Consider the following 26,724-nt stretch of genomic DNA (forward strand, 5'->3'; position numbering starts at 1 on the left):
ATGTAAATTAAACAAAATTGGGGATGGGTTAATAAAGGCAGTCTAATTTGCTAAATAAAGGAAATAGGATTCAATTATTATGGTCAAAGGACAGGAAGGCAATCTGATGGGACAACGAAAATACGATTATGTTGGTTGAAGGGACAAGTTTTCATGGGGGGATGGAAGAAAAGTGAAATCTTTCTTGTACTCAAGCGAAGCTAATACGAATTAAATTATAGACCAAAGAAAATCAAAATAACGTAAAGTTTGTTTATTATTATTACTATCATTTTCATTCATCAAAAGTTTCTATTAACATTAGAGACTGTAAAAAAAAAAAAACTCAAAATATTAATCTTAATTTTCATGAGTAAGAATATTAATCAAATCAGTAATGTCAAATCTAATTGATTATGAAATTAATTAATATTAATTATGGGATACAGTAGTGGAGTTAGAGGGTAGTCAAAGGTCAAAGAAGAAGAGAGATAAAAGAGAAGAATTGTGTATGTGCGGGTCCAGGTTGTCCCTCTCTTGCCACTTTATTCGACCAAAGCAACAACAAAATTTGGGTATTGTGGATAACATTAATAGGGTGGAGGTGGTAGTGGTTTATTGATGGGGGAGGGTGGGGCCCTACTTTTTCCTTTCTTTTTTTAAGTGGACGATGTTGATTAACTGGGGCCCTATCTACCATTCTTTTTTTCTCCTTTTCTTTTATTTTTTTGACTTATTATTACGGTGTAATGGCAATAATGGGTGATTTTGTTTCTATCCACAACTAAATTTGGAATCAAATTATGCACATGCTAATAGTTGTGTGTTATTGACACTTTGACAGCAGATTTTATAAATAAATCCTTTTAAGTAGTATTAATCTATTACATTATTTATTATATTTTATATTTGTATTATTCATAAATTTTAAAATTCTAATTTTAATTAGACTGTCTTATTTTCTAAAACCATTTCTATCTTCTTATTATCTAATTTGATGGTAACATATTTGTCTTTTTTATTTAATATAGTTATTAGTTCAATATTTTTTTGCTTTATATTTACTCAATTTTTCGATCAAATTATAGATAAATTATTAATACCAAAATTATCATTGGTTCTCTTATGAATTTTCACTGTTATTACTATAGAGTAAAATTGAAATAAATATTTTATTACTATGAAATATTTTAATTTATTAATATCATAAATTTTATTTATTTTATTGAAACTTAATTTAGCTATCACTAATTTTATATTAATATAAAAATTTTATTTTTATTTTGATTAAAGTATATGAATTTTATAAATTGATGGATATTTTGTTGCATTATCCTGAATTATTTAGCACCTTCTTCAATGTTAGTGTAACTTTTGAAGAGGGCATCATTTATTATTTTGTCTACAGCATTGAGTTTTAAAATGCTTTTCTAATTATATATATATATTCATAATCTCAAAAAGAAGAAGTCATAGAATTAATAGTTGATATAAATAAAGATAATATTGAAAAGTCCCCTATTTAAATCCACCGCATTAAGAATAAAAGTGGTCCAGTTAATATATTTACTTATAAAATTTAGAAGAATTATTAAACTTTGAATATTTTCGTTAATTATTTATTTATATTAATGAAAGAAACTATATAATATAGATTTATAGAGGGCAAACAAAAAAAAAAAGAAATATAAAGAGAAAAACATGAAACAGTGAAGAAAGAAAGAAGAAGGAATGCATAGAATAGAATAGAAAGTAAGGAAAGAAAGTGTGTCTATTAATAGAGGATAAGGTTTAGGAGAAACAAAAACTGAAGCAGCTTCTGGCAATGGCAGTGAGCAGCAGCAGCAGTCGTAAATTGAACTCAAATAATAATAAAATGAAAAAACGAAGAAGAAGAAGGGAGGCGGTGTCGTTTAGTACACACGCGTGGAGGATTGCACAAATAGTGAGAAAGAGACCCATTTTGTCCCCAGTCAACCGGGCAAGAAATTGCCTCTACAGCCCAACACCACATGCACGTGCCCTCTTTCGCACGTGTTTTCCAGCTCATCTTTTCTTTTTTCTTTTTTGTGTGTTTTTTGAGATTTGACCAGTTACAGAGAGTTAGAACCAAAATAAACAGTTTTGTATCTGTGTACGAAATTCCCAACTCTCTGCTCTGCAACATTTATCCAATGGTTTTTTCTTGTTTTTTTTTGAATCCTCAATGATCTTGGAACCTGTGCTTTTTCTTTCTCTTTTTTTTTTTTAATTTTCTTTTTCCAATATATATATATATATATATATATATATTTTTTTTTAAATTTGAATTCTAATTCTTCTGCAGACCGACAAGCCAACTCTTTCAGGGATTATTAATGCAAACACTCACTTGTTTATTCTAAACAAACCCAAAATAAAATGTTAATTATCCTTTTCCATGAATTCTGACATTTAGAGTCTCTACATTTTCATTGTCCAAACCCCCCATAATTGTTGTCTTGGTATCCATAATTTTACTTTTGATTTTTCACATTAATATGTCTGATAAAAAAAATATTACAAATATCCTAAATTTAAATATAAATAAAAAATATTGTGCTAAAAGAAAAGAACTGAATTATTAATACTAAGTAGATATGACATCCAAAACTTTAATAGTATCAAAACAATTTTATCATAGATATTGCATTTAAGAAAATAAATATGATTTGAGAAGTTAGTAGATAAATATAAAATTAATTTCGATGATATTTATAATGTTTAACACAATAAAAGTAAGAATAATGCAAATAATAAAAATATTTATTTATTACAAAAACATTCACACATTTTTTCTATAAAAGTACATCAAAATTATGAGTAAATTTAAATTGAATTAGCCTTAATAAAATAGTGTCTGATAATATTATTATCTAATTAATACTACTTGCCAAAATAAGATGATTAAGTGGATGATAACGTAAGAGGAATTTGTTAGTTTACTAGGGTTGATAATTAATTTGACTTAATTGTTAATAACCATATCCTATAAACTAACAATTTGGACCAAAAGTCCATCCTCATTTGACAAATACACCCCTATATGCTCTACTTTTCATTTCATAAAGCAACTTCTCTTGTTAATTATTTACTCCTTAAAAGCTAAGATGCCCTTTTAATATACTAATTAGCATCAATTCTAATACCAACTTTAATTTTTGCCTTTTGTAATTGATAATTGGATAGTTGGTTAAGTCAATAGTTAATACACTTGACTTGTAGAATTCTAATTAATCAAATAACAGAACCTAAAGCTTAGTTAATTGGTTGGAAAAGAATATTAGTTCAACTTCTCAGGAGGAAAAAGAGTTTGAATTTGTGTTGCCCTTTTAGACAAAATATAGAATTCCTTATTGACATATTGCCTATTAGGAGTGAGTAAAGTTTTGAAGAAAACCCAACAAGTTAAACATTTTATTCCATTTGGTTTGTGTTTTTTTTTCTCCATAAATTCAGTTTATTTAATTTTATTTTTCGGTTTGATTTCTTATTTAATAATTATTTTTATATTTTTCATGAAATCAATTTAATTTATATTTATAAAATTTTAATTTTTTTAACAAATCTAGTTCAATAGTTCCAAACCAAACCCACTCAATCCTCATCCTAGTGATCAGTATATATCAATTTTATAATCCCATTCTTTATATTGTTTTTTTTTTTTCTTTTAAACTAGAGTGAGGAAAAGATATATAAATTATAAGTTTAAATTTCTAACTATTTATACTTTAAAATGAGTTGTTTTCTTTTTAGATTTGGTGTATATGTCCCATTTATGTACCAAACTAATAAATAATCGATGCATATTTATTAGTTTTAAATAATGAAATATATGTCAATTATTCAGTACTAAAATATAAAACACTCATATATACACGTCTCTCAATAAATGTACTTTTATAGATCCTTTTTTGCAAAGCATAACTAAATTAATAAAAGTGCCTATTTTCTATTTTAAGTAAGTGAAATATTAACCATTATTATATTCATCATCCATTGAATGTTGTCACAGATTTAAAAGAAAATAAAATAAATCTAACTTTCCGCCTCCACTCTTGTCAAATAATAGAATACCTTAGTGAGATCATTTCTATACCAAACTTTTAGAAACAAATGGTTGATAAAAAAGCAAAAGAAAGAAAGACTCCACATGTCTTTGTGGTGGATGAGTTGTTAACAAATTCAAAATGTAATGATATAAAGAAAATAAAAGTTTATCATATGTAAAAAATTAATAAAATTAAATAATTCTCTTATAGCATTTGGGAGTTCTATAAAATTGACAATTATTCTCTATTGAGAATCACATTATTTATGGCTTTTTTTATACATGAAACAATTAATAATATAATTTATTTTTTAAAATTTTTATGTAGCTAATAATTATTTTCACCTCAAATAATTAAGTTAAATCTGTTTAATTAGATCTTAAGGATCAATATTATAGTTGATTTAATCTTAATTAATTGATAATTCTATCAACTATATTTTAACTTTTTTTATAACTAATTTAATTCTTTTATTCATTTAAACTACATTAGTTTTATTATAAATTACTAATGATAAATTTCTTAAAGTTCATCACATAATTTATTTTTTTATCATTCATAATATTAATATTGTATTTAATAGTTAAATCATCATAATATCATTATTATAGCATTTGAAAAAAAAAACTAGTGAAATTTTGAAATTCCTACTTTTCAAATAAGTTTTATAAATATTTTTAATAAAAAATACCATTAATATTGTATCATTGGAACTAATATTTTATAAAATAATATTATTTAAATAGAAATTATATTTTCAATTTTTCCTTCAAATACAAAAAGTGTAATATGAGATAAATAAAGCCATATCAATAAAATTTCACGATATTGTATTAAAATACTTATTTTATTACCAAACTTAGATACATTTATTTAATAAAAAATAAAACATATAAATATAAAAATATGTAAAACGACACCATATTTTATCAACGTTTTCCTATTATATATCTAGAAGAGTAGAAAGGAGGCAAAGGCTAGTTGGCATTGTGATTCGACCTAAGATTTTCAAATAATATATATTATTATTATATTAATTATTGTGGTCCAATCGAATTATGTAATAACTGAACACGAACTTTCCACGTGGTCTATTCCGGTGTTGACCACGTTTCACTATATGCTTCCAATTGTGATTGCTGATGTGGTCCACATCACATCTGAAAAACTTCCTTTAAACGAGTTAATTTTAATTTCTCCGTGTACATGTGGAGCTGTCCACGTGTACCTTTGTCCTTGTAAAATAAAGAAATTACTACTATTTATTTAACGACTAGAAAGAATAAGTACGCTGCAGAAATTTTACGTCGCTGGAAAATAAAAAATATAAATAAATTATTATTTTTATTATTTTAATGTTATTGATTCAAAATTCAATTTTATTAGTGAAATTGGAGTCTATATATTTCATATATTTACTTATTACAAAGTTAATTTTATGTGAAAAAATAAAAAAAATTGATGAGTATGGATGTTCGACATTATATTTGTTATTATTTGATGCGAGAAAATTTTATAAAAAAAATGATTATCATTAAAAAAAGAAAAAAAAAACATGAATATGTTTTTCTTATATTTTTTGACTATCACATGCTTGTTGAGAAGACTTTTAGAAAATTTTCAAATATTATTACTTTTCATATAATTTCAACAGCTTATTACTTAGCTCTTGAAGTTATGAAAGAAAGAAAAATCCTACTCGTCTCCCATTTCTTTTTTCTTTTTTAAATTTTTGTCAAATTTTTATTTTTTTATCCATCATCAATCGGTAATGGTTTATTTATTTTATTTTATTTTTGTTAATCATAATAAAAAATTATTAATTTTTAGGAGTTTTATGTTATTCTATCATAGAGGGATTGAGTTCTTGTTTTGTTTTATGAGAATTTTATAGTCTTGTATGACAGAAATCTTGAATTCTCTCACTTAGTTGTTGAATTCTCTCCTTGCGAGTAGCGAAAAGAAAAAAGAGATTACATCGGATATTTAAATAATTAGACTCGTTAAAAAATACCTACAAAGTCGATATATATAATTTAATGCCATTGAAAGGAACATTCTTTCCATATAATTATAATTTACTATTCCATCGACATAATTAATAATTACTATAACTAAATATATTTATATTTATCTCTTAATTTTTATTTTTATATTTTTTAAAACATATTTATTAACCTTCATTAATAAAATATTTATAACTCTTCTAAAAATAACTCAAATTCAAAATTTCTTTTATTTCTTCTATTTTTAATTATTTAATATTTTTTTTCACTTTTGATGAGACTTAATCAATGACGCCAACTCTTAAAATAATCTCATCAATAGAATACAACAACAACAACAATTTTATTCATGTAATATTCAATGTCTTAGATCATATACAAAAAAAAAAGGGTCAAAATTCAGCATGTTATTTTAGAAAAATTGTAAAAAATATGTCAAAAACAAATAATGTTCTAAGAATGATTCAGCCAGAAATTATTAATATTTGCTCATGGAAAATGAGGTGGTTGAGGCCTTGAACATGATGACAATGGATAATGCATATTTTGATGAAGAGAGTTTGAATTTTGACGTTTGTGCAGTCAAAGGGAGGAATATTGGACCAACCATTTATAAAATAAATAATAAGGCTTCTTAAATTATATAATAATAAAATGGATAATGTTCTTCAATTTTTTTTTTTTTCATGAGTTAGAGTTGAATTTACGTGGCTTGTGACTGAAGCAGTCAAAATTCATAATTCCTATACTTATGTTGTTTTCTCAATATACAATAATTAATACTTGCAATATTAATATTAATATAATAAATTAAATAGGGAGCTTATTTAAGTAGTGTTATAATTTTGATTGGCCTTATTATGCGTACTCCATCAATCATGCCTGAAAATGATGTTTCTCAATTCAAGGATTAACCAAAGTTTTTAAGCATATGTATTCATCTTGATTTCTCAGTTTATGTAAATAGAATTTAAATCCCATGAAACATGAAAAACAATTATTATAAAATCTTACCCATTAAATGAATTGCAAGCTATAGTTCTTAAATATATTATACGATGCAAACACTAAATATTCATATATATACGTCACTAAAAAAATCGGTATGTAATTAGCAACCACGTGGATGATCCGAAAGATCTCAAATATAAGTATCTACCACCCATTTAGAATTCTTTTTTTTTTTTTTTTTTTTGAAAAAGAAAAAAGAAAAATTGTGGTGCAAAATATGCTGAACTAGTGCAAAAGCCTTAGCAGTCATTATCAAATTACTGGATTCCTTCAACTAGTTTTCACTTTTCTTTTTCCACTTGTGTGTTCCTGTTCATGTTTGACATTCCAACCATACAGAAAAAAAGCTTAATTCTTTAAGAATATGATGATGAAAAACAAAAAAAAAGAAATGAATGGTGTGATTGATGGATGCTATTCATGAATAAGCACAGAATAGATTATATAGAATATGTAACTTTAACAACACTAAGTGTATATCTGATAACATGTCCATTTCCATTATAGATTTTGGTACTATTCCCAAAAGATCTCAGTGGAACATTACAGCACCCACCTTACCCTGTATTTTGCTCTATTCATCTATGGGTTTTATTTACACAATTATATACACAATGGTTTTTCAATTATATACATAATTGTATCAAATTGAGTCTTATAAAATAAAAAGTAAATACATAAAATTAAAAATTGAAAATTAAGATTTGATCTAATGGGTACTCTTTTTTTAATATATATATAGAAATTAGAGAGATTTAAAATTTGGATATGGAAGAATATAAAATACCATAAAGAAGATGTTTGGAATATGCCAACTTCAAACAATGCATTTCTTACTACTCCTACTCACAAGACACACTTTAGGCGGATTCCCCTATTAACCTACAACTCGTATATTCCATTTCTTGATGCATAAACAATGGTATTAAAAATAGCTAATTATTTCGATTAGAGAGCTTAATCATAAAGATTTGAGCTAATTGCATAAATTTATATGACATTAAAATTAATCCTCGGATTCATTAAACTAAACCAATTTTATTAAGGTGTCTTGAGCTTTGCACAGTGGCACACACTTGACTCCATACACTGTTTCTGTTGAAAGTCTGAGTGTCCTCTCCGTAATTAAATTACGAGTGATGCTATCCAGTTTATCTTTATTTGTTTTAATTCTTACTTATCTAATGTAACAGATAATATTTTTAATTAAATATTTTAAAACTGAGATACAATTTTATAAAAATATTATATGTCGGGTAAAAATTAGAACAAATAAAAATAGAAAAGTCCTATGTTAATTTGTCTAAAAGTCTCTCAAGTTAAGTGCATAATAACATCCAACAAAGTATATTTTTTCTTTATAATATTGTAAAGTCTACCAAGTTAAGTGCTTAAGTAACAGAGTTTTTGCTGGGTTCATCAAAATTTTAAGTCAGCTAACTCCTTTATATTTATGGTTGTTTAATTTCAATAAGGTAGAACTTATAGTAGATGAAAGCTACTTTTTCTTTGCTTCACTTTATTGACCAGAATTCAGGTTCTAAATTAATTAACATAGAAGTTTGTGTTACTTTATTGATGTTAATTCAAAATTTTAAAATGAAAATTATGAGGATTTTTTGAGTTATTTAATTTCAGATACACATGGTGCCCTTTTGATCATTTTAAACAATTAACATAATATGATACACAATAGTCATTTTTAATATTATTTTAATTTTATTATAATAAGTGATAAAAATATGTTAATATTAAATATTAGTAATTTATTTATTACGGTATATATATCTGAAATTAATAAATTTTATTCTAAAAATAAACTCTATCATTATTAGATAGCTCTAGCTTCAAGCTAGGTAACCCTTGTAAAAGGATTAAAAAACAAAAAAAAAACTAAAAGTTAAAAAGAAAATTGAAGACTAGGGCTTAACATTCTGCCCATGTATTGCTATTAGAATTGGGTATAAGCCCATTTAAGTTATCATTCTCATCAAACATCATAAAGCCTCAGCACCCATTAGGGAACCGTACCAAATTAAGAGAGTAATGTCCTAACACTGATTTTTCCCTATAATTGTCTCTTCCTATTGTATCTGTGAAGTAATAAAGTGTCACTTCTTGGCTTGTTGCCATCATCTTTCGTATCATATCATATCATCAGGTCAGACACCAATTCTAATGCAATTCTGAAAGAATGTTGTAGCTGAATGATTTGTAAGATCACGAGCATTGGACATTGGACCTTGAAGCTCTTATGTAATAATTAATTATGGTAAGGGAGTTCTCCAAATTCGGGTGAATGAAATGGTAATGATATCTTTTAACTTAAATAAAATATCAAATTCGAATATTTGATATGCAGCTGTATTAAAGAGTCATGCCGGACACGTTATAAATTATTACCAATTAAAAAAAATTACGGGACTAGAGTTGTCTCTAGATCTGGGACTAATAGTGAGATTATGAGCTGAGAACAAGTTTTCTTTCAACATCCTGCATTGTACTGAAATAGCATTGTCAAATGTTGGGGAAAGTACATGGTAGCAACATGCAGACATCATATAGTTCAATCCAACTCGTACATTAAAAAGAACCAAGCAGCAAGAATAGACAAAGGTATTGATTTTCTTGATCACTACAATCACATGATGCCCACCGCTGTATTTGTTTATTCCAAACATACCTTTTCCAAATGCTATTGGTGCAGAAAGCAGACAATGGCAAAGGTTGTACATTCTGTGTTCAACTTTGATTACTGAAAACAAGATATATGTAATAGGATGCAAGGAAAAAATGGACAACAGACATGTCTGAGACAGTCATGACAATGGAGCCAGAGTTGAATCCAAATAAACAAAGCTAGAATAGCAAAAACTATTCTTTTTATTAATTATTTTTTACAATGTTAGTCACATGAATCCTGTCCAGAGCTGTGCTACTGCTACTCTGAATATATAGGTTGCTATTGGTCAGAAGAGCATATATATATATATATAAATAGGTAAAAGATAATTTTTGAGTCGTTAGTGCATCAAAAGAAGAAAAAGTTACAGAATTTGTGTTCACAATGACAAGAAAAATGCCATCAGTATTGTCCCAAGCAGCAACCAGAGTTGAATCGGTCTTGCTCTCGCAAAGGCAAAGCTGGATTCAGGTGCTACGGCACCAGGGCCTGCTGCCACACCAGGCTCAGGTAGGTCACATACTCCAAATTTCATATTTGGCTGCCAAAAGAAACAAAAAAACAAGAAAATAGTGAAGTCTTAATCTTTCTCTATTACGTCGGCAAACTGAAAATTAAGCAAAATAAACGGGGGAGCATGACAGTGATATGACTATAGCAGACCTTGCAAGAAGCTATATTTCCACAACCACAGACTAGATGACCATTAGCAACATCTACAGCTTCCGGAGCTCCCCCACCATCGCTTCTCTGCCATTATTCAGATACAGTCAATCATACATATGTAACAACAAGGCACTTCTTTCTCCATATTCTTGATTTAAATAATAAACATTAGTATGTATTACTTATTTATTCATACCTTGTAAAAGTCGACCGCAATGAAGTTAGGCCACCGTTTACCTGCTGCTCCATAACAGGTGTTCACCATATTCATAAGGGGTGCAGAGTTATGCTTGCAAGCTTGGGTTACATCTGGGTTATCAGGGAAGTAATTTACTAGAACCAGCGACCTTGCTGTTGTGTTCATGGCTGGTGATTCTGCACGGTTCGGACATGAACCGGCTACCATTCCACCATTTCCATCTGTGATTTCAAAAACCAATCAATCTAAAACTTCTGCGATTAAATACTTTAATTAAGAGTTCAGGTTAAAAAAGAATTAGGGCTTACATTGATTTTCTACTACATATCTCCATTCGTAGGCAATTCCTTCAGAAGCTTCCTTGCTCGACTTTGAAGTAAAAACCACTAACCGCTGATTTTTCTGCACCATATCATCAACAGTTGGCCAATCTCCACCGTTTTTCGGCATCCGAGAGACAGGAAACCAATATTTCCTCAGGCCAGCAGCATTAAACACTTTGGTCAGGCCATTTGGTGATGTAACATAGTCCTCGATTATAATGGTAATGATCTCTGATGGATGTGATTCAAGAAATACTTGAACCTCTTTCAGAATATTAATGGCTGGTTGCTGGCATATTGGAAATAAATTTAGAGCAAAATCTACTATCATCTTCTTATAAATCCCAGTTTCATATTTATCAATTCAAGTTCAAAATATTCATCCCAATTTGAGGCGTAACATATTCATTATAATGCAATAAATGGTAAGGATGTGAAGTGGTGTTCATTTCCTAACTTCATTTCAGGACTTACAAAAGCTGTAAAGTTGTAGCATTTTCCTCCAAATGAGTGGCACAACCAGATGTCATTCAGAAAGTCATACATATCTAACATCAACCCTCTCACACCATTCTGCAAGAGAAGACCACTTCTGATCAATAGAGGTTAATCAGAAAAGAACAAGTCACATATTGACAATTTCAGAATAGACCCACTATACAGAAAGAATTAAAAAAAGACAAAAGTTACCACCAAATGGCCACACAATACATTCATCTACCAATCTAAATGTTTGGTCATCTGCTCATCTAGTTACTGATATTGCTAACAGTGACCTTTTTTCTTATTTATTTAGTCATGTATTCTCTTTTATCCAGTCCATGAAAGCAAGATGTTAATAGTATATTAGAGGTTAGCCATCAATATAAGTGAGATTCTCTTTTGATTTATTCTCTATTCTAATATAGTATAGCACAGTTGGTAAGACACTGGCTATACTAAATTCTTTTAATTTGCATCAGAACAAATCAGCTCCAAGCAAAAATACAATAGATATTGTTTGCCCCATTAGGTTGAAAATTCATTTGAGGGTTACCTAACCCATTCCCCACAATTTGTTCATTATAAACTAAGCATCTCTAAAGCATGTTTTTAATTCAAGAATATAACTTTTAGACTATTCTCACCAAAATTCATAATGATATTCACATGTGAAAAGGAGCAGACTCATTATAAAAATTTTGTCACCCATGGAAGACCTTTTCAACAACTGCCTTCATTCATGGATGCTTCTTCAGCATCATTTTTCATCATATAAAACATTTCTTAGACTTTTTCTTTTTTCATTACTTAAACATCAGCTGAAGTTTGTTTTTCAAAAAGAAAACAAGACTAGAGACAATATCATAGTTACTGCACACCTAACTCATGCAGTTGGCACCCTTTCACATTTAGCCAAGTCCAGAAAATCAACCAACTCAACTATCATATAGCTCTGTTAGTAATTGTCAAGAAAGACTTGGTTTTTTGGAGTATCTCACTTTTCTCAAGGAAAGAGAATGTTCTTGGCTTTTGCATTTTCACTTAAAAAGGAAACTAATAAAAAATGCTATACTCATTTCAGAAGAATAAATGTCTACTGTACAAGTTGACAACCATTGTCTAATATTAATAAAGTATTTCTTCCATTATCATGTCCATCATCTATCCCATTATAAAATTATTGCAGAAGATAGTTGACAATTAAATAAATCAGAATCTTTAACTAATCCCTAATAGTTAAAAATCAATTACTAAATCAAGAGCTAGAAGTCCAAAACTAAATTACTGCATTACCCTCCTGCTATACTTAAAAAATTTCATATTCACACAAGGACATTTTGGTATTGGACCAACACCAACTAAAGCTTTACTTTTCAGCAAATCAGAACCAACATTCACATGAAAGAAAAAAGAAAAAGCAACAATTGCATTAACAACATTGTGTTATTTTCTCAGCAGCCAAACGCGAGAGAGAGAGAGAGAGAGAGAGAGAGAAGTGTAAGAGAATAATACATACATTAAGCTGATCTGTAATGGAGTCCTGCTGATTCATGGGGGTTACAAGTATAGCCCCAGTAGCTGACCTAACCCCTAACCTAGCAAATGAATTATGTGTTGTGAGCCATGTATAACGATTGAAAGGCAAACCCTTTACCTGATAGGGAAAAAAAAGCACAATTACCATCAGCAAATCACATACACATATATGTACACATTTGACATATTGAAAGTGAAAAGTTCGAATCTTTATATACTGACCTTTGAAGTTGGGTTAACGGGCTGAATTCTTGTGCATCTAGGCCGGATATTTCCATTTGCTAGACATGTTTCACAGTGTAATCCCAAGTCACAGTTACTATTAGCTACGCATATTTCACCCTTCTAAAAGAAGAACATGGTAAAAAATCAGTGTAGAGTATTATATAATTCAGATTAAACAAACAACAATAAACAAGAAAGAAGAAACAAGTACCTTAAGGGCAGTGGAGAAACTGAACAGAAAGGTTGCAATTAAGAGAGAAGTAAGAAAGACAGAGCCCTGCATGTGAAAGTTGAGTTAGTTTCCATGAAATTAAAAAGAGATGAAAAGAGAATGATAATGGTGCATAAGTACTACTACTTGCCTGCAAATGCATTCTTGGTATTTTTGGTGTTATGTCTAATTTTTGTTGGTTATGGAGTTTTGTGTTTTAGTGTAACAAAAGAAGGAAAATGGGACAAGAAATAGAAAGAAAGAAAGAAAGAAAAATAGTTTTGAGGGAAAAAGATTATGAGGAAGCTGAGGGTAGAAGTGGTTGGAAAGCTTGAGGAGCATAAATATGATGAAGGCTAACTAATGTTTTTTGTTTTACAATAATAAATAATCATTTTGTGATATTCTGTTAGAAGGGTTTTTAATGAGTCAATAGAATTTTGATTTGATTGAAATTTGAACCAATGATAAGACTTGAGAAGCTATTTATTCTGTAACTATATCATCTCATCTCCTCATCAAAGGGTACTAAGTAAATTCAAACATTTTGTAGTTTGAGATAGACATTCTAAATCCCACACACATGCTTCTTTAGTTGTAGTTCCATCCTCTATACATACAGCTATACAAATATGTATAAATAACTTTGGCAACTTAAATGAAACATCCTTTTCTTAGAGGATTAAGATTGTGCCATCCGACATAACAAAGCAACAGAGACTTGTGAGACAACGTGAAAGAGATTTTTGTTGCAACCAAGTTTTCTTTCACCATATATATATGAGCCTTTATACAAAAGATAGCAGCTGAAAGTAACCTTTCCTTTGTCTCCTTGTCTTAAGCTTTTGCCAAAGAGTTCTTTCCTTGTAGTTCACATCCTTATATACAAACTGTCTTCCTCTGTATGTTCTTGTTACTTTCATTTCATGTTCATATGAATTATGTGTGTCTACTTAAACCTGAAGGAGAGAAATGGGTTGGGGTTTTTTACTTTTGGGCAAATTAGGTTAGGTTGATGAGCATGCCTTCTTCCACGCCACAAATTGTGACCATTCTTTTTCTTTTCTTCCTCCAAAATCCAAATACAACTGCAAGCAGGAGCATATAAGGGCACGTGTATTAATGCAGGTTCATTGTCCATCAGTAAATGGATAGTGGGACCACTGACCCATTTTGAAATGTTTCTCAGAATTATAATAATTGGAGTTTGTACCTTTCAAAGAAAAAACAGATATTGGAGTTTGTTCTTCTTTTTAATCTATTCAATGTACAACTGTAATAAGCTGATGGTAAACACAATAAGTTTTATAATTTTGATTTCGAAATGGTTTCACGGAGTGAAATTTTTCTTATTTAGATTTAATGTTATATATAAATATTTTATATTTTAATATTAAATAATTGAGTAATATATATATATATATATATATATATATATATATATGACTAAGGTTAATTACATGACATGTCACATGGCATTGATTGGCTCAAAACTAACGATTTTGTTGTCACCCAACTGATGAATATTTCTACTGATTTAATCCATCACCACTAAATTAGGCCAAAGTAGCTATATTATCATCCAATAATTGGCCCACTGATTAAGCATTTTCAATCATTATTTATCAAATACGGTGTTGTCCAGTGCCACGCCGGCCAGACCCCAAAAAGTGCTCTAGCTAGGACTGAGCATGAATTTCATGAATTTTTTGGATTCCCTGTGAACTCAATAACCATACTAAAAAATACCAGAATCGAAATAACCGAAATTTTTTATAACCGAATTGAACTGATTTGAATTTTTTTACTTTACGGTATAGTACTGGTTCTTTAGTAAAAACTATACCATAACCGATCCATCTTATACTGATCCGGACTAAACCGTAAAACTGAATTTTTTACATATATTTATTAATAATAATTTATATTATATAAATAATACCTATTAAAAATAAATATAATATTATAAAATACTTTATACTCTATAAAAAATTATTTTACATTTATCATTTTATATAATTCAAGCAATTATTATCGAAATAAGAAAAAATAATTTTATTTTCTTCATATAAGAAGAAAAGGAAAGAAACATAAAAAAGAATAAATTTTGTTTAGCGTTTAATGATTGAGAATAAACAAAAAGATATTTACTGCATAAATAAGAGAACAAAAAAATAAAACCCTCTTTTTTAATCACGTTTCTTATCTGTATAAATAACCATCCAAAGATTTTTACTATCCAGTTTTCTGTTTTCCATAGGTAAGAACATTTCTCTTTTTTTACTTTTGTTTTTTATTTCTAATTCATTTTCGACTTTTATTTTTATTTCTAAATTTTAATACTTTATGTTGTTTTTTTAATATTGCCTATGAGTAAACAAAGTTTAATATTTTGGGTATGTATTGGTTTCTGTTTCTTTTTTTTTGTTGTTACAGTTAATAATATTGAGAATTATTTCAAATTGTGTTTATGTTTGTTGGATTGTCGACTTTCACTATTTTGGCCTATTTATTTGGGTTTTCAAGCTAAATTAGCTATATTTATAATAATTATTTTTATATAAAAATAATACCTATTAAAAATAATTATAATATTATAATGAACTTTATACTCTATAAAAAAATATAAATTATTTATATTAATAAATGAGCCGATTAAATTTTTAAATAACTCGTTTAGTTTAATAAAAGGCTTGATATACTTGGTTTGATTCAATTATTCTATAAAAATAATAAAATTATGAGCTCCATCGAGTATTATATTTTAAATTAAATTCAATTAGATAATATATTTAATATATTCAACCTCGACTCGATTAATATTGATCCTTATTCGAACCAAAATGCTATAAATGTAAATCCATTCCAAACGATTAGCTAGAGCTAGGGCTGAGCACGGATCGATCTAATTCGGTTATCTATAAATCACTATTACCATATCAAACTTCGGTTCTTTTAAAATCGAAGGTACCAGTGCGGTACCCAACATAAATGGATCCGCACCGTATTGTACCAATTTTTACGGTTAAATACAGTTCGGTTCGGTGCTATTTTCGGTTCTAAAAAATTTTAAAAACACAACTTTAAATCTTATCTTTAATTAAATACATTTAGAGAAAATACGATTACAAACCTAAAGAACGTAGCATGAAAATCTAAATTAGAATTGCAATCACATTCTTGGAAAATCTGTTTTGTAATTCGGTTACTTGCAAGAATAATAATTCATTCAATGTTCAAATATAAATCATTAAAATATATATTACTGTTAGCATAAAAATATTCTATAGATAACGATCACTAAAACAAAAAAATTTACAAAATTTATGTAGTAGTAAAATACAAGTCCAAAACATTATAAATGTGGCAGTAGTTGTTGTATAATGTGGTAAGTAAAAAATGTATTAAAGTTTAAGTTCTTAGATAGTAAATTACAAATTTAGTACTGTAGTATATATATTAAACAAATTTAGATATCAAATTTGAAAATATAATTTATTTATATATATATATATATGTAAACAAAACCGAGTGGCGCTGATATTCACAAGAGATTTATTAATTCATCGGTCAGTGTAAGAGAATAAAAATAAAAATAAAAAGAAAAGAATAGTGGCAATTGTAATGAAGATGAGATGGAAGAAGCAAGGTATGGCAGGCTGGTAATTGAGATTAGGTGACTGCCATTGTTGTCCAGATGAGAAACTACAAGAAGAACAAGTAGAGATTTTAAAAATGAAAATGATTCCAGATACACACCCGTGCTTGCTGCCTATCCTAACACTGTCAGACATGCTTTCTCCTGTGCTGCCAGCCATGCCAATTTCAGGTCACCATTTTATGTAAATATTACTGATTATGCATATTTTGCCAATGGAAAATTAAAAAAGAATAGAAAATATAATTGAAATAATTACACAACATATAATTCTTTTCGACTATGTTACTTGTTTCTTAATCTAAAAGTATTAAGTTTTAGTGTTTTCTTTTATTTTTTTTAAACATAAAAAAATGGTTTAAAAGATTGTTCATTCCTACTTAATTCTTTCTATATTTTGACTTTCCAAACATATTTTTCAACCGAAAATGGCTATAAAAAATATATATATATATATTTTTTAAATTGGGCTTTAAACTCGGTTTAAATTCTATATCTTATTCATCCTTTTAATAAAATTTTCCTTATTTTGTGTCACCATCAAAATAAAATTCATCTATAAGGAAAAATTCCGAAGTGTTAGTATTAAATATTAATAAATAATAAAGAAATATATTTAACTATTTAAATTTTAATATTTTTTGTTTTAATAACTTAACTTTCAATAATTTAAAAATATCTAAACGCTATTTTAACTTCTTCAGTATTTCTAATTTTTAATTTAATTTATCAAATACTTGGACTCTATTTTTTAATAATTTTAAAACACATATTATTAAAATATATATGCATAATATACCCATAAATATATCAAAATGAAATTATATATTAGAAACGGTTAATATATTGTAAATAAAAACTAAAATAATTAAATAACAAAATTTAAATATATAACTTAAATTATATAAATTCTAGACTGAATTACAAATAAAATAGATTCTAAAGTGTGTAGCCAAAGACAAGAATGCTGCTATAACATAGTATAGATTGAGTTGAGTTATGTTACCAGTCTGCAAAGAAAAGCAAGTGACCTCCTTTCTGGAAATCATAATAATGGTGATGTATTGTACTGCCTGGAGGTCCAAAATCCATAATAATGGTGATGTATTTTACTGCATATGGACCCATATTCTGTCATCTCTATGTGCATTAACTGTTTAAGTTAGACCTTAGTTTTGTGAAATCTTGCACAGACAGTGGTTATCCTGGACCCACTTTCTTCCATCAATGTCCATTATAATTTATAAACAAATTGTTTGCTGAAGAGAGAGAGAGAGAAAGAGAGAGAGAGAGAGAGAGTGAGAGAGGGTTCTCCATTTTCCATGTAGTCAAAAAGGCCCACATGTTAGTTCCTCTCAACCAGCCAGCAAAGGTGTACACAGTGAAGCAGCAGTCTTGTTTAGTCCTAAACTGTAAAACCCATTTACAAGCAGGTTCCTTGCTTCAATCAAAGTCTGCTCCTTTATTCTTTCTCTCTCTTTCTTTTCTTGGGTTCTAGCTAAAGCTCCCAACTTTACTTCTTGGTCTTTACTATGGTGGTATATAGGCAGTTCTTATTATTGGGTTTGCTTCAGTTTCTTGCAATGCAGCTTCCTCTAGTTATGGCAGCTGGTTAGTGGAATTAATTACTTCTTTCCTTTTTTCTTCTATTTAATATATGTATTTCATTTACTTTTTCATTTAAATTCCTTTGAGAAGTTGCAGCTTGTTGATTTGTTCTTGTCATTGTTCTGGGCAAAAACTAGGATTCTGCAAATTCTGTAAATGGGATTTTTTTGTTAGATTGATTTGGTTGGGTTAATGTGGTTATGTCGGTTCAGTATAGCTATGCTTTTGATTTTGTTTTAATTAGAATGTGTTTTTGACTTCCTGGCTCTTGGGATTTCTTCACTTGCTTATTTTCCTGGTTGTTGTTTGTACTGAACAAGGAAAAGTTGAAATGTTGGCTTTGAATTTGAACTCTCTGCTAATCCAATTGACTTTGTTTACATTTATGGCTTTGATTTTATGGTTATTTTGATAGGAACTATCTGGTTAAGGAACTGCGTAGCAAATATTGTTGCTTAACAATGTAGTTTCTGTAGTATGCATATTTTGTTTGTATGTTGTTGAATGGGATGGAAACAATGACCTCATTTTGGTTTCGTATGGTGTTGCCTTGTTTGCTGATACCAACTATCAGCCATTTGGAACTATTCTTTGTTGCACGCTATCCTGTTGTTGATCATATGAGTATAGAGTTAACCTGGAAGCTTATTGCCTAATTGGTAAATTCGCTGAATAAAAAGGGGCTTGGAAATAAAACTAATAAGCAACTGAAAGAAGTGGTTTAAACAATTTCAATTTGGGTGTTGGCTAGTAGTTAAATTTCAATGACTCCTTAACTATGTACCCCTTGCTTGCAAGATTCAAGTCTACTCCTCAAACATATAGAAACTGCATGGAGGTTTGAATGTTATGTCTATAGTCATAATGTCATGAGACTTGTTTTATTAGTATGAAATGGTGAATATTTGAGTTAGCAATGAGAAGTACATTTTTTCTGGGAGCAATCCGAATATTGGTTGCTTGATAATAACTTCTGCTATCTTTGCAGATTGCCCTTTGGATTTGAGTGGATCAAACTTTACCCTGGCCGCTTCTTTATGCTCTAACAGGGATGACAGAGGAAAGTGTTGCCGCTACATTAATGCTTTTATTGCAGTTTCTATTGCCCGCTATGCAAATGGAACGAGCAACCTTGGGGTTACCTCAAATATTTCTGATATTTGCCTCAGTTCCATTTCACAAATGATGGAACTATATGGTGTCCCAAAAAATGCTACAGCTTTTTGTGGTTTTGGGACTAAGATTCCAGTTAATTATGAGTGTAAGGGTCGAACAACTGTCAGTCAGATGCTTCAATCCCCAAAGTTCGTGGATGTTACACAAAACTGCAAAGTGCCCCTTGCAGAAGAAAGCAGTTGCAGGAAGTGTTTAAATGCTGGAATCGTATATCTCCATCATCTGGTGGGAACAGATGATAATTTAACATTGAGTACCTGCCGTGATGCAACTTTTGCTACTCTTGCAAGCCAAATTGATGATGTATCAGCTGTTGAAATGGCGAGCTGTTTCTTTGGAGTTCAAGGGCTTAACATCCCCGCAGGTATCTCTAGATTTTGCTTTCTTCTACTTAACTTGAAGTATGTTTCTTGCATCTTATTTATTATTTCTTGGCTGCCGGGATTTACCTGAACTTTGCCGTACATCATATTTAATGCTGTTTATAGATAGTTCTCTAGATCTATGTTCCCAGTCATTGAACTATCAATTCATTTTCATGATGCTAATTTCAGAGCCATCCTCATCCACACTCACTCCTGGGGTTTCTCCAAGTCCATCGGTTGCTGCAAGTCCAAGCCAAGTTGTGTTGGGAGTGACTGTAAATGCAAACCACCATCCATACCACCTGACATTGATTCCAAGTGTTGGCATTGCTGTTACAGTTATTGCTGTTACAATGCTGATAGTCCTGATAGTTCTTATTCGTAGGAAACACAGAGAACTAGAAGAATCAGAGAATGTAGACAAGGCCTCTGCAAAAGCCTTTCCACCTCCTAGACCTATGCGAAAATTTCAAGAAGGTATGGTTCCTTAACTTTATGTTTGGTTATGCATTTTCTTCAATGCTGATACATATTAAGCTTGATATCTTACATTTCTTTACTTTTGACTTTGCTTGGGCTGGGGTTGTTTCATGCAGGACCTACATCAATGTTTCAAAAATTCAGCTACAAAGAGACAAAGAAGGCGACAGATAACTTCAACACAATCATTGGACAGGGGGGATTTGGAACAGTCTACAAAGCTCAATTCAATGATCGCTTAGTGGCTGCGGTAAAGCGGATGAACAAGGTTTCAGAGCAGGGGGAAGATGATTTCTGCAGAGAGATGGAACTTCTTGCTCGACTGCATCACCGTCATCTTGTTTCTTTAAGAGGTTTTTGCATCAGAAGAAATGAGAGGTAGTTTATGTGTCCCTAATTATGAATGAATCCATAGTAGCATATGAACAGAACTAAATAAATAGGCTTCTAACTTTCTCATGAGATGCTGTTTAGTTATTCGAAAGTAGGCAACTTCCTGTACGATGTTTTCCTATATTTTCTCTGCAACCAGTTTCCTTTGATATTATAAAATTTCCTAGAATTTAACATGATTAGATGATTGGGTTGGCTTCAGTTTATCTATTACATGATTGCATGGATGTGCATAGCGTCATTCTTGTGTACATTCAATGTAGCAGTGGGAAGAAAATTTTGCATTTCTTTTCTTTTCTCTTTTAGTTTGTAAAATAATATTGGCAATGTGCTTGGATTAGCTTGAGATTGATGTAATGGGAACATCAAATACTTATGCTTGTTCTATGGCAGGTTTCTGATGTATGAGTATATGGAAAATGGAAGCTTAAAGGATCATCTTCATAGTATGTTTCTCCATTTCTTCAGTTCATTTCTCTCATTCATTCTACCAAAAGATAAAATAATCTCTCACCATCTCCTTCTCTTTCATGCACTCATAGAAACCTGTACTTTCATTTAACACAATTTTTCTCTAGATGATAGATTCTTACATTCAAATGGTGTTGAAGTCATTATTGAAACAGCCGTCTCCTATATTTTGAAAAGCTCCTTTAGTATGACAGTCTTTATTCTGAATAATTCTTTTGTTTGTGTAGCTCCTGGAAAGACTCCTTTGAGTTGGCAGACTAGAATTCAAATTGCTATTGATGTTGCTAATGCTCTGGTAAATTAGTAAAGATATGTTCACATTTAAGACTGATTGGCTTAGCTTCAGAAATTATTGACTTTGCATTTCCTCCTCATCAATTGCTCTACTTGCAGGAGTACCTCCATTTCTACTGTGATCCACCCCTGTGCCACAGAGACATCAAGTCAAGCAACATTTTACTGGATGAAAACTTTGTTGCTAAGGTAGTTAGAAATGGGATGCAAATGTACCGTCTTTTGGTTCTATTTCTTGGCTGGAATTGCATTTCTGAAATACGCACCACAAACAAAATAAACTTCCCCAACAAAGCAGGATTATTCATGAGATTTGGGCTATGTTGAGCATTTGATAGACTATATTTTCTAGCAAGTATCCTTACAATCACTCATCAAACCTGTTTATCTTTCACGATATTATCCCATTCAGACCATATTTGTCTTCCAGGTTGCAGATTTTGGCCTTGCCCATGCATCAAAAGATGGCTCTATTTGCTTTGAACCGGTAAATACTGATATCCGGGGTACTCCAGGTTAGTGATGAAAATACTTGACCAGTCCAGCTTGAAATATTTTTTTGATCAAGCCGAAAGTTCCAACTATATGATAGCTTTCAGGTTACATGGATCCTGAGTATGTGGTCACGCAAGAGCTCACTGAGAAAAGTGATGTATATAGTTATGGTGTTGTACTCTTGGAGATAGTAACGGCAAGACGAGCAATACAGGACAACAAGAATTTGGTAGAATGGGCTCAAATATTCATGGAATCAGACACAAGGCTGCATGAGTTAGTAGACTCTCATATCCGTGACTCCATTGACTTTGACCAGCTTCAAACAATTGTGACTATTGTGAAGTGGTGCACACAGAGGGAAGGACGAGCTAGGCCTTCGATCAAGCAAGTCCTTAGGCTTTTGTATGAGAGCTCAGACCCAATGCATAGTGGGTTCTTACGAGCTGTAGAAGATGAAGAGTATGAAGGAAGTGAAGGAAGAGGAAGGAGAAGTAAAGGAAAAATGCATAGGAGTGATGCAGTTTTTCACAGTGGGGATGGAAGATATCTTGCTTCTTCTTCAAGTACATCAAGGTCATATTGTAGCAGAAGCTTTTTACTTGAAACTGGCTCTCCGCAATCTCCCTCCAATATACTCTCTGTCTGAGGTGAATCTTTTCTTTTTCTTTTGCTTCAAGCCTTCAATCACCAATCCTGGTTTACTGGAAATTTTTTGTACCTTGACGGAATCATCATTGAGACAAATTGTGTCGCATGAATTATGTCAAATTAACAGGAACGCATGGTGTCGCCTTTGTTGTGTGAACTTCACTTCATAGAGCATGTCAATGACTTGAAGATTATATCACAGCTTGGATGGAAAATGAATATTGTAAAAGGGAATGATTTTGGGTGCCTTGTCTTGTTTTACGTTATCTCAAAATTTTTGGAAGAATTTAGGCATGTGTATAAAAGTTATCTTGCATCAGCCATGGAAATAGCTTGATGTAACATTGATTATGGGGATTTTGTACTACTTGTATGACTCAGAGAATAAGGTTTTATACGATGTATTGTACTCTCCATTAAAAACTAAATTCCCCACTTTATTTTTGGAGATTTGAAGGATGCGATGTGAACGAATGAAAATTCCATGGACAGCCATCCTTATTGAATCGGCCGGCTGAAGATAAAAACATCGTTAGCATGCAGGTCTGTCATTTCAAATTAACAAATTATTAGATGGTTAAATACTATGCTAATCTGTATGTGGTATATATTGGCTTAGTAAATGTCAATACCTTATTGATATTATTCCTAGACATTTATGAGTCACTTGCACTTGTTTGATAACTAAGATAATGTCCTAGCATTACAGTTTTATAAAGGATTCCGGCAGAAGTTCACTGTTACTGTTGACTATTGTATGACTTGATTTCATCGAACAAAGTTAGATCTTGGGTTCAACTAAGCTGAGTGTATATATATATACATACATACATATATATATAAGAGCCTTAGAATCTTAAGTTCCCTCATCTAATTTTCACTAGCCTGTAAAATGGCTCAGTTCACTCCTTCCAAGTTTCTGCTTACAGTCTTCCTGCTCTTCACAATTGCCAAATCATTACCTACTTCAAATGGTCGGAAGGCCTACATCATCCACATGGACAAATCAGCAAAGCCAGCAGCCTTCTCTACCCATCATGAATGGTACCTGTCAACACTATCATCCCTGTCATCATCAGATGGCTACTCTCCTGCCCATCTATACTCCTACAAGCATGTGATGGATGGTTTCAGTGCTGTGCTGTCCCAAGACCACCTTGACCAACTAGAGAGTTTGCCTAGTCATGTTGCTACCTTTTCAGAATCATTTGGCCACCTCCATACCACCCGTACTCCAAAATTTCTAGGACTGAACAGACACACCGGACTATGGCCTGCAAGCAAGTTTGGTGATGACATTATCATTGGTGTTCTTGATACTGGAATTTGGCCAGAAAGTGAGAGCTTCAACGACAAAAACATGCCTCCAGTGCCGAACCGCTGGTTGGGCATATGTGAAACTGGAACAGAATTCAACACTTCCCATTGCAACAAAAAGCTGATTGGGGCACGCAAGTTTAGTGAAGGGATGAAGCATTACAGGCTGAATATATCAAAAACAGACGACTATGATTCTCCAAGGGATTTCATGGGTCATGGAACCCACACATCATCAACAGCAGCTGGAAGCCGGGTGCAGCATGCTGATTATTTCGGTTATGCTGAAGGCAGAGCAACCGGAATTGCACCATCAGCCAGGATAGCTATGTACAAAGTGCTTTTCTACAGCGAGGATATTGATTCCTATGATGCTGCAGCAACTGATGTTCTTGCTGGCATGGATCAGGCTATAGAAGACGGTGTGGATATCATGTCCTTGTCTTTGGGTTTTTTCGAGACGCCATTTTTTGGGAACCCGATTGCCATAGGAGCATTTGCAGCCTTGAAGAAAGGGATATTTGTCGCATGTTCAGCTGGAAATGGAGGTCCACATGGGTACACCATGCTCAATGGAGCACCTTGGATAACAACAGTTGGTGCTGGAACTGTTGACCGTCAGTTTGCAGCCCATATTACGCTTGGAGATGGAATCATGACTGTCACTGGACAAACTTTCTATCCAGAGAATCTGTTTGTCTCCAGAACCCCTATATATTTTGGAAGTGGGAATCGTAGCAAGGAACTTTGTGACTGGAATTCCTTGGACCACAAAGATGTTGCAGGCAAATTCATCTTCTGCGACCATGATGATGGATCATCAGTGTTTCGAAAGGAGACCGACAGATATGGTCCAGATATTGCAGGAGCTATCGGAGGTATTTTCAGCGAGGACGATGGGGAATTTGAACATCCTGATTACTTTTATCAGCCAGTTGTGTTGGTGAGCACCAAAGATGGAGACTTGATCAAGAAATACATACTCAATACAACAAACGCAACGGTTAGTGTTGAGTTTGGGAAAACCATATTAGGCACTAAACCAGCTCCAAAAGTGGCTTACTTTTCCTCACGAGGACCTGATCTGAGATCCCCATGGATTCTCAAACCTGATATTTTAGCTCCTGGGTATCATATTTTAGCTGCATGGGTTCCTAACAGAGCCTTCGCACCGATCCGTGATGATGATTACCTGCTGACTGAATATGCTATTATCTCTGGCACATCAATGTCATGCCCCCATGCTGCTGGTGTAGCTGCATTGCTCAGAGCCATCCACCGCGACTGGAGCCCAGCTGCTATTCGGTCAGCAATGATGACTACAGCATATACTAAGGACAATGCAGATGGTGTAATCATTGACATGACCACTGGAGTTGCTGGTACGCCTCTTGATTTTGGAGCTGGGCACTTGGATCCTAACAAAGCCATGGATCCTGGACTAGTGTATGATATTGAGGTGGCGGATTACATTAACTACTTATGTGCATTGAACTACACCCGCCAGCAGATCCAAACCATTATAGGAACGTCCAATTATACTTGCAAATATGCTAGTTTTGATCTTAATTATCCTTCCTTCATGGTCATCTTGAACAAGACTAATACAATCACCTCCACTTTCAAGAGGGTGTTGATGAATGTGGCAGATACTGCCTCTGTTTATAGCGCAGTGGTGGAAACTCCTCCAGGCATGAAAGCTGTTGTACAACCAACAACAGTTGTCTTTACAGGAAAATATAGCAAAGCAGAGTTCAACCTGACAGTGGAGATCAATTTGGAAGCTGATAATGTGACACCAGAGAGTGACTATTTTGGGAACTACGGATTTCTGTGGTGGTATGAGGTCAATGGTACTCATGTGGTAAGAAGTCCCATTGTCTCTGCAATTGCTGCCGGTAAAGGACCCTGAAACTTGAGTCATCTGCTTGATGACTCTAGTGATGACTCAAGTTGAGTTGCCCTTGTTGCTTTAACCCAGATTACCATTAAAAAATACAAAATAAAATGGAATAAAGGCATATCAGGCTGAAGGATTGGTGCTAAAAATTAGAACTGTTTTTTGATAGTGATGAAATCAGTATTCTTAACTACAATGCCGGTTCCCTTCAAATAATTTCATGCATACTGTTGTTTTTGAGGGTTGAATATCACAGCTACCATCGGCACCCATGAACTCAATATCCTGAAGAAAATCTTGAATTTCTGTCACTTGATTCAACGAAAGAGCGAACACAGAATTCTCCTTATCAGATTTATTCTTCAGACTACTATAGAAGTATTCCCACTTCTCACTTCCCATTAAGACATTCGTAATCCTATAGCTCATTTTCTCCCTCATAGCTTAAAAACATTCTCAAAATAGCTTAGGTAGCACAAAGGATGAACTCGAACCAGAATGCGACAAGTGAGGTAGCCCAAAAA

General features: G+C 31.5%; 3 protein-coding genes across 4 annotated transcripts; 2 read left to right on the top strand and 1 right to left on the bottom strand.

Moving 5' to 3' along the window:
* Positions 1-9,916: 9,916 nt before the first annotated feature.
* Positions 9,917-13,953, bottom strand: LOC8275284 (PI-PLC X domain-containing protein At5g67130-like). The gene is made up of 9 exons (XM_048375249.1): positions 13,544-13,953; positions 13,393-13,458; positions 13,179-13,301; positions 12,937-13,074; positions 11,412-11,510; positions 10,923-11,226; positions 10,612-10,835; positions 10,413-10,499; positions 9,917-10,290 (listed from the first exon to the last, which is right to left on the bottom strand). The coding sequence occupies exons 1-9, from the start codon at positions 13,553-13,555 to the stop codon at positions 10,129-10,131; spliced, it is 1,215 nt and encodes a 404-aa protein (XP_048231206.1). The 5' UTR covers positions 13,556-13,953; the 3' UTR covers positions 9,917-10,128.
* A 4,082-nt stretch (positions 13,954-18,035) lies between these two features.
* Positions 18,036-23,431, top strand: LOC8275285 (probable receptor-like protein kinase At1g49730). 2 transcript variants are annotated; one of them, XM_015718945.3, is made up of 10 exons: positions 18,036-18,661; positions 19,647-20,198; positions 20,389-20,676; positions 20,796-21,057; positions 21,466-21,518; positions 21,771-21,838; positions 21,937-22,026; positions 22,268-22,352; positions 22,437-22,982; positions 23,111-23,431. In XM_015718945.3, exons 1-9 carry the CDS (start codon positions 18,583-18,585, stop codon positions 22,979-22,981), a joined length of 2,022 nt encoding a protein of 673 aa, XP_015574431.2. In that variant the 5' UTR covers positions 18,036-18,582; the 3' UTR covers position 22,982; positions 23,111-23,431. The 2 variants fall into 2 exon arrangements, with proteins under 2 accessions (XP_015574431.2, XP_002518748.3); XM_002518702.4 differs by having other exon boundaries at positions 22,437-23,431.
* A 155-nt stretch (positions 23,432-23,586) lies between these two features.
* Positions 23,587-26,481, top strand: LOC8275287 (subtilisin-like protease SBT1.6). The gene has a single exon (XM_002518704.4). The coding sequence runs from the start codon at positions 23,876-23,878 to the stop codon at positions 26,210-26,212; it is 2,337 nt and encodes a 778-aa protein (XP_002518750.2). The 5' UTR covers positions 23,587-23,875; the 3' UTR covers positions 26,213-26,481.
* Positions 26,482-26,724: the final 243 nt, after the last annotated feature.

This window comes from Ricinus communis, chromosome 6 (assembly GCF_019578655.1).
Source record: "Ricinus communis isolate WT05 ecotype wild-type chromosome 6, ASM1957865v1, whole genome shotgun sequence".
NCBI classification, from domain to species: Eukaryota; Viridiplantae; Streptophyta; class Magnoliopsida; order Malpighiales; family Euphorbiaceae; genus Ricinus; species Ricinus communis.